Source organism: Euleptes europaea, chromosome 1 (genome assembly GCF_029931775.1).
Source record: "Euleptes europaea isolate rEulEur1 chromosome 1, rEulEur1.hap1, whole genome shotgun sequence".
NCBI lineage: Eukaryota > Metazoa > Chordata > Lepidosauria > Squamata > Sphaerodactylidae > Euleptes > Euleptes europaea.
In genome coordinates, this window is record NC_079312.1 from 181,884,337 (window position 1) to 181,897,686 (window position 13,350).

At 47.1% G+C, this 13,350-nt stretch overlaps 1 protein-coding gene across 1 annotated transcript in view; it reads right to left on the reverse strand.

Annotated features, from left to right (window-relative positions):
- Positions 1-8,964: 8,964 nt before the first annotated feature.
- The window catches only part of LOC130487340 (A.superbus venom factor 1-like), an 86,776-nt gene continuing 82,390 nt past the window's right edge, over positions 8,965-13,350 (reverse strand). The window contains exons 38-40 of the mRNA XM_056861171.1: positions 11,888-11,971; positions 10,065-10,200; positions 8,965-9,122 (exon numbers count right to left, since the gene is read on the reverse strand). Coding sequence (XP_056717149.1) covers positions 8,981-9,122; positions 10,065-10,200; positions 11,888-11,971 — 362 coding nt within the window. The 3' untranslated portion in view covers positions 8,965-8,980. The remainder of the gene's footprint in view (positions 9,123-10,064; positions 10,201-11,887; positions 11,972-13,350) is intronic.

Genomic DNA, 13,350 nt, shown 5'->3' on the forward strand with positions numbered 1-13,350 from the left:
GGTGATCTGGAGGGTCAGGAAGAGCGGCTTGCAAAGCTGGGTATTTATCCTGGGAGCCCCCACCACCACCAAGGCCAGCCCTTGGGCAATCAGGACACGGGGAGGAGTTTGAGCAACATGGGAATTTCGGAGGAAACCAGCACAGCAGTCAAAATCATTTCTGTTTGTTAAGCAGCAAAAAAAATAAAAAAAATAATAATGCATACCAGAATGAGGAAGCTAGTCAAATCAACTTCTCCGATTCCTCCACCAGTCAGAAGGGCTAAGTTTGCATCTGTGCCAATTTTTTGTGTGTGGGATCTGCTAGTGATAACTGTGCTAGCAGGTAGCATGCCCCGGGACCATTTTGCTGGTGGTGGAACATGCCATCAAATGATCGCAGCCATCTTATGGCAATCTTGTAAGGTTTCAAGGCAAGAGTCAAATTGAGAAAAGAGAATGAGAAAAGAGACGTTCAGAGGTGGTTTGCCACTGCCTGCTTCTGCATAGCAATCCTGGACTTCCTTGGTGGCCTCCCATCTGAGAACTAACCAGTGCTGACCCTGCTTAGCTTCCAAGATCTGATGATATATGGGGTTGATGATATATCCAGGTCAAAGAGAGAGATGAACAGAGGTGGTTAGCCATCGCCTGCCTCTGCTTAGAACCCCTGGACTTCCTTGATGGTCTCCCATCCAAGAACTAATCAGAGCTGACCCTGCTTTGCTTCCAAGATCTTACAAGATCAAGCTAGCCTGGGCCATCCAGGTCAAAGCAAGAGATGAACAGAGGTGGTTTGCCATTTCCTTCCTCTGTGTAGCAACCCTGGACTTCCTTGGTGGTCTCCTATGCAAGTACTAGCCAGGGCTGACCATACTCAGCTTCCAAGATCAGACAGGATGGGCTTAATAAATGCCTTCCAGGTCAGGGCAAAAGGCTTACAGAGGTCGTTTGTCATTGCCTGCCTCTGCATAGCAGCCCTGGGTATCCTAGTCTTTCGTCCAAATACTAGCCTACTTAATTTCCAAGGCCTGACAAGATCAGGCTAGCCTGGGCCATCTGTGTCAGGGCTGGGACCATTTTAGCAGACTGAAATGCAAATCTAGAAATAGACAAATGCTGTCAGCCAGTGCTGTGGTGTAGTTTCATTTTGAGATGCCTTTTCTGATAGGGAAACTACATGGCAGACAAGGATGGAGTTGATTCCCTGTTCAGTATTTTCTGTTCCGGTTTCTATGTTCTCCAACCTAACCGCAAATATACCACGGTGGGTAGCCGTGTTAGTCTGTCTGTAGCAGTAGAAAAGAGCCAGAATCCAGTAGCACCTTAAAGATTGACAAAATTTCTGGCAGAGTATGGAGATTTTGTGAGCCACAGCTCACTTCTTCAGATACCTCATACCCTGCCAGAAATGTTGTTAGACTTTAAGGTGCTACTGGACTCTTGCTGTTTTCTACTAACTGCAAACATTATTTCACTTTAAATAGCTCTGCACCCCACAGGGATTGTTCAGTCACACCAGTAGATTCTCTGTTTGCATGTGGATGAGCATTGTGATTCTTCACTGTTGTGGTTGGGTTTTTTTAAATCACAAAATAAATAAATAAAACTTTATGGGCATCCTTTGGCACAGGGGACCATGTCATCCATGCTGCAGAGACAATTGGAGGCAGAAGTAAGTACCAAGGGATGATGGCTGCCAACTTGGAGGGCTTTAAGAGGGGAGTGGACATGTTCATGGAGGAGAGGGCTATCCATGGCTACTAGTCAAAATGGATACTAGACATGATGCATATTTATTCTCTCCAGGATCAGAGGAACATGCCTATGATGTTAGGTGCTGTGGAACACAGTCAGGATAATGCTGCTACAGTTGTCTTGTTTGTGGGCTTCCTAGAGGCACCTGGTTGGCCACCTTGTGAAATGACTGCTGGGCTTGATGGGCCTTGGTCTGATCCAGCAGGGCTTTCCTTATGTTCTTATGTTCTTAATGTGATTGGCAGGGTGGGGGGATATTAAAAGTTGAACTGAGTATGCAGGTGTGATGCTTGGGTTCTGCTATAGGGAGACAGATACATGCGGAACCCCAGATCCTTGGAAATGCCAGTCAGTCAGTTGTAGACAGACAGAGGCCCTAACCAGACTTAGGACTAACCACCCATGTTTCCGCATGTATAGCTGACTGCTAGGGTTGCCAGGTCCCTCTTCACCACCGGCAGGAGGATTTGGGGCAGAGCCTGAGGAGGGTGGGGTTTCGGGAGGTGAGGGACTTCAATGCCATAGAGTCCAATGGCCAAAGCAGCCATTTTCTCCAGGTGAACTGCTCTCTGTCGGCTGGAGATCAGTTGTGATAGTGGGAGCTCTCTGGCTAGTACCTGGAGGTTGGCAACCCTATTTGATCCATATGGTACATTCTTACAGGGCAGGTTAGAAATAGAGTTGCCAGGTCCCTCTTCGCCACTGGTGGGAGGTTTTGGTGACAGAGCCTGCAGAGGGCGGGGTTTGGGGAGGGACTTCAATGCCATAGACTCCAATTGCAAAAACGGCCATTTTCTCCAGGGATACTGATCTCCATTGGCTGGAGATCAGTTGTAATAGCAGGCGATCTCCAGCTAGTACCTAGAGGTTGGCCAACCCTACTGACTGCTCAAAAGTTATCCAAAGGCCAACATCTTCTGCCCTGCTTTAGCAACTTCTCTACGTGAGGCTAAGAATGCATGTGGAGACATGTGGTGTGAATTTTGCCTGGGTCCAAAACATGTCATTCAAAGAGGAATGTGTTCATTAGACCAGGGCCCCCCCATATACCAACAAAGAGTTAATGAGGAAGAGCCGGTTATCAGCTGGTTTCCAGTAAGGGTTTGTTTTCTCAGCTAGAATTCTTGGATGGAAATGGCGCTTGGACAATGGCCAGAGATATTAAGTCGGTTGCAACATCTCTGTATTTACCTTGGGCCAAAAGCATTCTGAACGGCTTATTCAAAAGCAAGAGACATGTTTCTGTGTGAGTGAGAAATTATCTGTGTCTAGAGTTTCCCGCTCCGGGTTGGGAAATACCTGGACATGTTGGGGGTGGGGCCTGAGGAGGGAGGGAGGGGTTTTGTGAGGGGAGGCCCCCAACCAAGGCAGGGCTCAGAACAGCTATCAATAAGTTAAAATAATACATACAAATAAAAACAGAAGAAGAAGAAGAAGAAGAAGAAGAAGAAGAAGAAGAAGAAGAAGAAGAAGAAGAAGAAGAGGAGGAGGAGGAGGAGGAGGAGGAGGAGGAGGAGGAGGAGGAGGAGTTGATTTTTATATGCCAACTTTCTCTACCACTTAAGGAAGAATCAAAGCAGCTTACAATCACTTTCCCTTCCCCTCCCCACAACAGACACCCTGTGTTGTAGGTGGGGCTGAGAGAGCTCTATCAAAGTGGTGACTAGCCCTGGATCACCCAGCAGGCTTCGTGTGGAGGAGTGGAGAAACAATTCCAGTTCACCAGATTAGCCTCCGCCGCTCAAATGGAGGAGTGGGGAATCAACGCCAGTTCTCCAGATCAGAGTCCACCGCTCCAGACCACCGCTCTTAACCACTACACCACACTGACTCTAAAACCTAATAATTGAATGTAAAATGGTAATAACACCAGATTTTAAATTCCAGTTTTGGTTGAGCCACTATAATAGCGCCTCTACAGCCAGTCCGAATGGCACTGGCAAGAACAGCCTTCAACTGAAATTCTTATACACAGTTGATATACAATCACGGTAAATGACCCATGCTAGCCCAGACACATTTCGGCCTGAATGGGCCTTCCTCAGTGATCGTAAATACAGAAAGTTATTTAAAAAAACACATCCAGGAATAAAGTTTATGAGATATTTTAATCTGAAAATAGAAAGCCATAAAAAGGGAGACAAAAAAGAAAGCCAAATTAATTTTATGCATATCAGGACTGGAGCAGCTCTGGGGTGTGCAGGGCTTCTCCCGTGTAGCCAAACAGGCCTGGAGTGGTACACAGAAAAGCACCTCTAGCATTGGTGCCAACACCATAAAAGTAACTCCCAAAGAGCTCCAGGTTGGGGGGTGGAGCCTGAAGAGGTAAAGGTTTAGGGAGGGGAGGGACTTGAATGGTGTATAACGCCATAGAGTCCGCCTTCCAAAGCGGCTATTTTCTCTAGGTGAACTGATCTCTGTTGCCTGGAGATCTGTGGTAATAGCGGGAGATCTCCAGCCACCACCTGGCGGTTGGCAACCGTACAAAGAGCCCATCGCAATGGATGTGCCTTTCATTCCACACTGCTTTGCTTGCACCCTTCAAATGCCACCACCCAGACTGGTGCAGCCAAGCCACCCCGGGCCTCGTTTTCGCTCCTTGCACAAGAGCAGAGCGCCGTAGGGAGCTTTTCTTCAGCATTCCTGGAACTGAGTCACGGACAGGGAGCATTAACCGCTCCTTTCTGACCCTCCCAGGTATCAGGAACAGCATTTCCAAAGCCAGCAGAGCTCCAAGGTCACGGGCCGCTCACTGGCATTCTGATAAATGATACTCGTTGGCAGCGTGGCCAGCGATTGCCCAAAAGGGTCCGCTTGGGTCGGAGAGGAAAGGGGAAAGATTGGGCAACAAACTCCTGCTCTTCACATCAAAAATGAAAGGGAACATTTGAGCAAACTGCCACAGTTGGGGGGAAACCCTCTCCCTTTTCCTACAGAGGGAAGCGGTCAGGGCCGTCACCTTTTGGTCTGAATGCAGGCTGGGTGGATCTTCACATGTTTACCCCTTTGTTTACTTGCAGCCCCAACAGCTGATTATTCACATATAGATTTCCTTAAAGAATCATAGAGTTGGAAGGGACCACCAGGGTTATCTAATCCAACCCCCTGCACGATGCAGAAAATTCACAACTGCCTCCCCCCACACCCCGGTGACCCCTACTCCACGCCCAGAAGATGACCAAGATGCCCTCCCTCAGCATTGCTGTCAGATGGCCATCATCAAGCCAAGCAACAGTTTTACCTGCCTTATGTTTGTACGACTGACCCGTCAATCAAAAAAGCCTGCTTGGTGGCTACAAAAGAGAGGGCCTTTTTAGTGGCAGCCCCACGTTTATGGAACAACCTCCCCAGGGACGTGCTCCTGGCCCCCTCACTCTTAACCTTAACTGCCTTATTCAGTGCGGCTTTTCATTAAAGCAGTCCTATACTGTGATTTTAAATTTAGGGTTTTTAATGTATTTTATGTAAACTATTTTGTGCATTTTATCTATACGGTGAGCTGCCTTGAGCTCCATAAGGTGGCTAATCAATGTTTTAAATAATTAAATATGAATGTCTGGTCATTTGCATATCAGTGGCCTCATCTGCATATGTCATCAGTTGACTTTCATACTGGTAGTTGGCTTGCCAAGGGCTCTTCTCCATGGTGGGTGGGTTGCAAAATGTCTTTACTCCTGTGGCTATTTTCTTGCCTGGCATGCCCCAGTAGCCCGTTTTTCTTCCTTGCCCCAAACTCAGCACCTCTTTCACCTCCCAGAAGGGTGCAGACCTCTTCCCCTTCAGGACCCTTCTCCAGTTTCTCATTTTCATTACAACTCTTTGTTTACCTCTTCTGCAGAATTTGCCCAGCCTTCTTCTCTGCAATTTTGCAACCACCTAAACCTTCTTTGCCTCCTTCCCTGAATGGCAGGGAAATCCCCCAGCTTGTTGCTGACCTGGAGGGAACAGGGAGTTCCCTGTTCAGGACAGTCTGGAGCCCTTCGCGCCTCTGTTCTCAAGCGATGCCCCTTCTCAGAAACTTCACAGAACTGCTGTGGAGCAGAAGAAACCTGCATTGTGTTTGAGACAGACACACAAAAAGTCATTTCATCACTTCTCTGTGTCTGAACTTCCCTGTCCTCTCACACACGTTTGTTGGAAGTGCCAGGCAGCCCCCACGCACGCTGGTTAACTCCCCATCCCTTCTGGATTTTTAAAAATTGTGTTTTCCCATCTAAGTTGAGTAATGAACCATCGACAAGCTCAAATGACTAAACTGAGGCGGTCATACTTTGGTCACCTTATGAGAAGACAAGAGTCACACAGTCATGCTAGGAAAAGTGGAAGGCAGCAGGAAAAGACGAATACCCAACAAGAGATGGATTGACTCTATCAAGGAAGCCAGGGCCCTCAGTTTGCAAGACCTGAGCAAGGCTGTTAAGGAGAGGACGTTTTGGAGGACATTGATTCATAGGGTTGCCATGAGTCGGAGGCGACTTAACACACACATGGATTATGTACACATAGCTAGGGCTGTCAATTCGGTTCGGCCCGAACTGAAAATCAGCCGAATTTCCCTTGATTCGGCGGTTTTTAGTTCGGACGGATCCGAACTCAAAACTGGCGGGCAACCGGGGGGGCCGAATTCAGCGAGTTCGGGAGTTCGGCGAATAAATTCGGCCAATTCGGCCGTCAGTAAGCAGCATAACCGTCAGTAAGCAGCATTCTCCTCCCCCGGCCAATCGGTGGCCAAGCTGGGTCTTCTTCTGGCCAATCAGTCAGGATTGAGTGCTGGAGGAATCAGCTGATGTGCGGCCGGCCGGGGAAAGAGAGAGAGAGAGGGAAATCCTCATGTGTGTGTGAGGGGGTGCTTGTGCACATTCACTCCTTTCCGTGGCTGCAGGGGGCGCATTTTTTGGGGTACCGACCCCAAACTTTCAGGGGATATTCAGACAGGTTTTTTTAAGAGACCACCCAAGCTTTGTAAACATTGGGTCAGTGGGTCCCGAGATATGGGCTCCCCCCCTTTTTTCTTTCCATGGCTGCAGAGGGCGCATTTTTGGGTGTGCCAACCCCAAACTTTCAGCGGAGCATCAGACTAGGCTTCTTAAGATACCCCCCAAGTTTTGTGAACATTGGGTCAGGGGCCCCCGAGATATGGGCTCCACCCCTTTTTCCTCTCCCCCCTTTTCCATTTTCGTGGCTGCAGGGGGCGCTTTTTTGGGGGTTCAGCCCCCAAACTTTTGTCATAGCTTCAGAGAATCCCTCTTAAGAGACCACCCAAGTTTTGTAAAGATGGGTTCAGTGGGGGCTGAAATATTGGCTCCCCCCCCTTTTCTCTTTCCATGGCTGCAGGGGGCGCATTTTTGGGTGTGCCGATCCCAGACTTTCGGCGGAGCTTCAGTCAAGGCTTTTTAAGAGACCACCCAAGTTTTGTAAACATTGGGTCAGGGCCCCCGAGATATGGGCTTTCCCCTTTCCCCTATTGGGATGAATGGATCACCCTCGAGAGATGCATACATATGGATCTTATATTGGATACAAATGGAATCATATTGGATTACCCAGCCTCCCAGCCCCTCCTGCTGGAACAGAAGACAGCCACAGTAAGACCCCTTTGGGGGCTTTAATCTATATTTTTTCTTTTCTGTGTGTGTGTGTGGGGGAAAGCAGAGTCTGTGTGTGTGTGTGGGGAGGGAGCAGTTTCTGTGGGTGGGGGGGAAGCCAAAGGGGGCTTTTGCCGGTTCTGCCTGGGGTGTGTGTTCCCCCTCCAGTCTCTCTCTCCCTGGTTTGAGGGGGGGCTTCATTTTTATTCTTCAGGTTTTTCCTCATTCATAAGATCAGTTAGGTTATTGATGCTTGCTCAAAACTGGTTTTCAAATGGTGACTTAAAGAATGCATCTGCCTGGTCCCAAGTCCAATGCAAAAGGAGACATTCCACCCCCTCCTGCTCATTATGCATAGCTAGCTGCCTCTGTCCCTTTCCATGGTATGCAAACTCCCAGGTGTCAGGTGTTGCTGTGCACTGTTGCAAAGGTTTTGCATTGCGTGCTTGTGTTGCTTTGCAGTTGTATTGTTTTGCAAAATTCTTCACACCTGCCCCGCCCTTTGCATATTTGCAAAGGGGTTGCTCTGCAGTTGTGTTGCTTTGCAAAGTTCTTAGCACCTGCCCCGCCCTTGCTCTCATCAGCTGTTTGTCGGGCCGGGAGCTTTGTGCGTGGGCGGCAAGCTCTGCGGAGAGATCCACATTAAGGGTGGGGGGGACCCCTTTCAGGGCCCATATCTCAGCCCCCCCTGACCCAATCTTTACAAAACTTGGGGAGTCTTTCAATATACGTCCTTTGAAGCTCTGCTGAAAGTTTGGGACCTCTAAGCCCAAAAATGCCCCCCCCAGAGCCGCGGAAAGGCGCGGTTGTGTTTTTAATGGCTTTATTCGGCCTAATTTTTTTTCCGAACTTTGAATTCCCGCCGAATTGAACGGATCCGAAGTGGGGGAGTTCGGACTTCGGCACGTACCGAACCCACAAGGGCCAAATTCGGCCGAATCCGAACTGTACCGAATTTTTTTTTTTTGACAGCCCTACACATAGCAAAGACACAAACTTTCCACACACACCTCAATCTTTTGATGCCTGTTTATTCTGTATATATGAATCAAATGTGTGTGTGTGTACATACGAATAAAATTTCAAAAGTTATTGAAAGATGCTTTTGTTTTGCTATTTGATCTTGAATGATCTAACAATGGGAATTATCAAATTATGGAAAGATGACCATAAAGTTTCTGGTGATTGCTAGAACTGTCCTTGTCACTTCAGTAGCTGTAGGAATTGTCAGGAACTCTACGGTCAGAACTCCTTGTGAGGCCTTTTGTTTTTTTATTTTTCTGTCCAGGATGATCATTCCCCCGCCTTTGGACCGAGCTTCCATCCGCTGAGCGTTGGCAGGCAAGAGCAGCAATCGGCTGGGGGTCTCCTGCCATAAGTGGGCAAATGGGAACCCTAAAGAGCACAGCTGACAACTTCTTTCTCTTGGGATACTGAAGCCACCTTAAAACTGGAGGATTTGGGGGTAACTATTCACTTGCTTTCACAGTGAGAAATCTGTTATTTATTTTTATTTTTATATATAAATACAAAAACAATGTTGGGGACACCACAGGAGAATCAGCTAAGAAGCTGGAACGGTGGGCTGGAAGGCATCTTCTCGGCAACGTCGGCTCAGATCCGCCTTCACTCAGCTGCTGTGGACGACGCTTCCACCGTTAGTTGTCACAGCCGAAAATGGTGATTCTGTTGGAGAACTCGAGGAAGTCGTTGCACAGGTCCTGGTATTCCTCCTCCTGGCATTCGTCGTCGGTTGGCCACTTCTCAATCCACGTGTCCTTGCTGATGATGTAATTGACACTGGAGAAGGGAAGAGGAGAATTTAGCCTTTTGCACCTTTGCTCCGCTGGTCATGTGGCCAGTTGGGACTCTGAGAAGGAACGTGCAAAGATGGCATGGCACATACGATGAGGAAGACCCCACTTTTGTCACCTTCCTGTTACAACCCCAGGCCTCCCTCATTCCAGGAGAACTCCAGGCCCCACCTGGAGGTTGGTAATCCTAGATGGACTGGGAGACCTGTGGCTAAGCTGAGCTCTCTGGTACATGTGTGGGCAAGAGACTGTGTTTGCTGTGAGGTGAAATGGATATATGACCAGAAGAAATGATAGTAGCCTATCCCTGTAGGAGGTGAATCATACATGTATCCTATAAACTCACTGTGAACTTGAGCCATGTGTCTGAAAATGTTCTACATTCCTCGAGAGACATGGGTGGGAGTGTCAAGGCGCGCGGGATCCACTGCGGGTTGTGTGCATTTTAATGACGCATGATGGCTGGCCTCTTCAAATGTTCTGCTCTTAGGCAGAACTGCCACCCATGAGGAATTAACTGCCCATGGCCTTCAGTGATGATCCCAAAAAGCAGACCAAGAGTTTCAGCAGCCCGTACGTGTGCAATAGAGAAAGCCCCTTCTATGCTCTGGAAGGAGCACTGGACAAGTTCCTTGTCTCCAGCAGGGCAAATGCCTCCCTCCCCACAACATTTCTTTTTGTTTGAGCTGAGCAAGCTGGTCATAGGGAAAAGTAAGCCTCAAAATAATTTCTCAGGGTTAAGATCTAGTTCCTGAAAGCTTCTTCTAAGTATGCAGCAAGAAAGTGGCAAACAAGGGCTATTGGGGGAAGGAAATACAAACTGACAAACTGCCAGTTTCAAAAATTTCAGTTGATCTGTTGTCAGGGGCTTTGTGAGCCAATGTGTGGGAAACAAGATGTAAATCAAAGAAAGGAATGAAATACGTACCCATTTTTGGTGGGCCACAGGTCTTTTCTGTGGCCTAAGACCAGGTAGTCCTCGTTCACCCGCAGCTCCAGAGACTGCCGGCATTTCATGTGGCTGATGAACTGGCAGAGTTCGGCTTGTGGATTGGCGTCACTACCTGGCAGATTCAGAAGAAAACATTCAGGAATACTTTCACTGGGGCTGTGAGCTTAAATCATCTTAACCATTAGATCAATCAACTAATGATAAAATGAAAGAATTACCAAGGAGGCCGCTTTAATCTGTGAGATGGAGGGGGAAAGCCAAACTCCCACTGTTGTTTTTTTTAAAAAAAACATTTTGCCCCTAGGAGGCATGTATGGACACAGAGGCAATTCCAGTCACCTGACCACAAGAAACTTTCATGAAAAACGACAGTCCTACTCCCTGCATCAACAGTGTGATATCACCTGACAAGTGATCAAACGGATGTTAAAAGGACAGGTAGAGGGACTTGGTTGGAAAGGACCAGCTTAGGAGACCCCACTACGAAACTAGGGGCTCATACAGATGTGATGCAGTGTATTGCTGTGATCAAGGGGGGAAAAGAAGGGGAATGAGACCCAACCTGAAAGACAGAAGCTGGGTACCCAAGGTTGGGTGGGATAAATAAAATAAATAGAGAAAATATAATTTATTTAAGGCACTATGTCAGGATAAAAATTATTTTAAAATATCTTTAAAACAGCACAATGGCATATCCTAGGTTGATATACTGTAAACTCATGCCAGATGTGTTTTGGCCTGTTTGGCCTACCTCAGTGGTCAATTAATACCCATGGGGCTCAGAGTGCAAAGCTGCAGTACTACAGTCCAAGCTCTGCTCAGGTCCTGAGTTTGATCCCGACAGAAGTCGGTTTCAAGTAGCCGGCTCAAGGTTGACTTAGACCTTCCATCCTTCCAAGGTCATTAAAATGAGCACCCAGCTTGCTGGGGATAAAGGGAAGATGACTGAGGAAGGCACTGGCAAACCACCCCGTAAACAAAGTCTGCCTAGTAAACGTTGGGATGTGATGTCACCCCATGGGTCAGGAATGACCCGGTGCTTGCGCAGGGGACCTTTACCTTTTTTAAAACATACACATACATATTTACAGATATATAAACATATACAGTCCAGTATAACACCTTGTAGACAATCTAACCAGATGTTTGTATAATCGGAAATATACTATAGAACCTATATGCATGCCTGGACTGATATATAATTGTCTGTATATGTTTATATATCTGTAAATATGTGTGTGTACATTTTACATGGGTATCAATTGACCACTGAGGAAGGCCAAACAAGCCAAAATGCGTCTGGCTTGAGTTTACAGTATATCAACCCAGGATATGCCATTGTGCAGTTTTAACGATATTTTAAAATAATTTTTATCCTGACATAGCACCTTAAATAAATTATATTTTCTTTCTTTATTTTATTTATCCCACCCAACCTTGGGTAACCAGCTGCAGTTTATTGCAGTGGCGTGCAGTATATGCAATGATGCAGTAAAATGCATATAGAATCATAGAGTTGGAAGGGACCACCAGAGTCATCTAGTCCAACCCCCTGCACAATGCAGGAAATTCACAATATCCTGCCTTTCTATCCAATCAGGGAAATCAAGGCAGTTAACATTTTAAAACACAGCATGAAGACATATCATAAAGATGGAAAAGTAAAATGCATATATAAAAGGAACATATAATGCATATATAAAAAGCAAAAGCCAACAATTTAAAAAGAGGGCAGGAAGGTATTAATGCTTCTTTTTTATTATTTAATGTTCCTGCCCCTTCAAGAAGGAAATTCTTACCTGCTTTAATAATTTCCAGAACTTCCATCATGTAGTTGTCATAACCATTTTCTTCTTCGATTCGAATAAGCTTGGCTTTGTACACTGAAAACGAAGACCGAGAACAGGTGTTAGTTCAGATACCGACCTGCTCTTGACACAGAGATTTTCCTCCTGGATCCTGGTCCCCATTCCCATTTCAGGTGTGCGTAAAGAGCCGTCAAGTCGCAGCTGACTTATATTGACTCCTGATGAGGTTTTTCAGGGCACGTGATTAAGCAGAGGTGTTTTGCAGACTGCCTTCCTCTGCAGAGTATTCCTCGGACGTTTCTCTTCCATGTACCGACCCAGCTTAGCTTCTGAGACCTGATGAGATTTGGCTATACTATACCATTACACACACACCCCTTTTAGAGTGAGAGAAATTTTTTAAAATTCTCCAGCTCAATGGAGAAACTGTTGGAGGAGTCGCAGGCCGGTCTACTGCATCGAAACCTTCCTTGGTGATCTCCCATCCAAGTACTAGCCAGGGCTGACCTTGCCTAGCTTCCAATATCTGACAAGATCACGTTAGCCTGGGCCATCCAGGTCAGAGCAGAGATGAACAGAGGTATGTTACCATTGCCTGCCTCTGAGATGTGACCATGGACTTCCTTGGAGTTCTCCCATCCAAGTCCTAACCAGGGCCAACCCTGCTTAGGTTCTGAGATATGATGAGATCGGACTGGCCTTGGCTTAGCTACCATAGCAGGGCAGGGGGTGCATTTTCATGCTAGCTCCTTAAGTGTAGTCAGCTCCTTAAGAAGTAGTGAAACTTACTTCTTGGAGCTGTTGAGGTGACTGTTCCTTGGGCAGACTGTGCAGCCACCAGGAAACCCAGAACCTGCTCATCAGTATAGATCTAAAAGGTAAAGGTCCCCTGTGCAAGCACAGGGTCATTCCTGACCCATGGGGTGATGTCACATCCCGACATTTCCTAGGCAGACTTTGTTTACGGGGTGGTTTGCCAGTGCCTTCCCCAGTCATCTTCCCTTTACCACCAGCAAGCTGGGTACTCATTTTGTAATGCCTATAATCTTCATCATTATTGGAAATGTATGCTTTTATGCTCAGTCCGCATACTCGCACTTATAAAGATGCTAAGCCTGGGGTAATAAGGGTTAGCATCTAGCACAGTACCATATTCTGCACACATGTGTAATGGCAGTGCCCCAGGTGTAGGGGGTCGGGTATTATTCTTTGGTTCCTGTTCGCTCCTGTGTGATCACTAAGTTAGCATGAGTCTGGCAGACGCCATTATGAGCTGCCAGAACAGAAGATTCTAGTTGTGCCTGGTACAGATCGCCCCAGGAAGGGGCCCACTAGTGATTGAAGCTACCAGGGGCGTAGCTTCAATTCTACCTGAGGCTCAAGTTGTAACGCCTACGGTTCTCTAATTGGATATGCTAATCCAAATGTATCCATTACCGGATCCTTGTGTATCT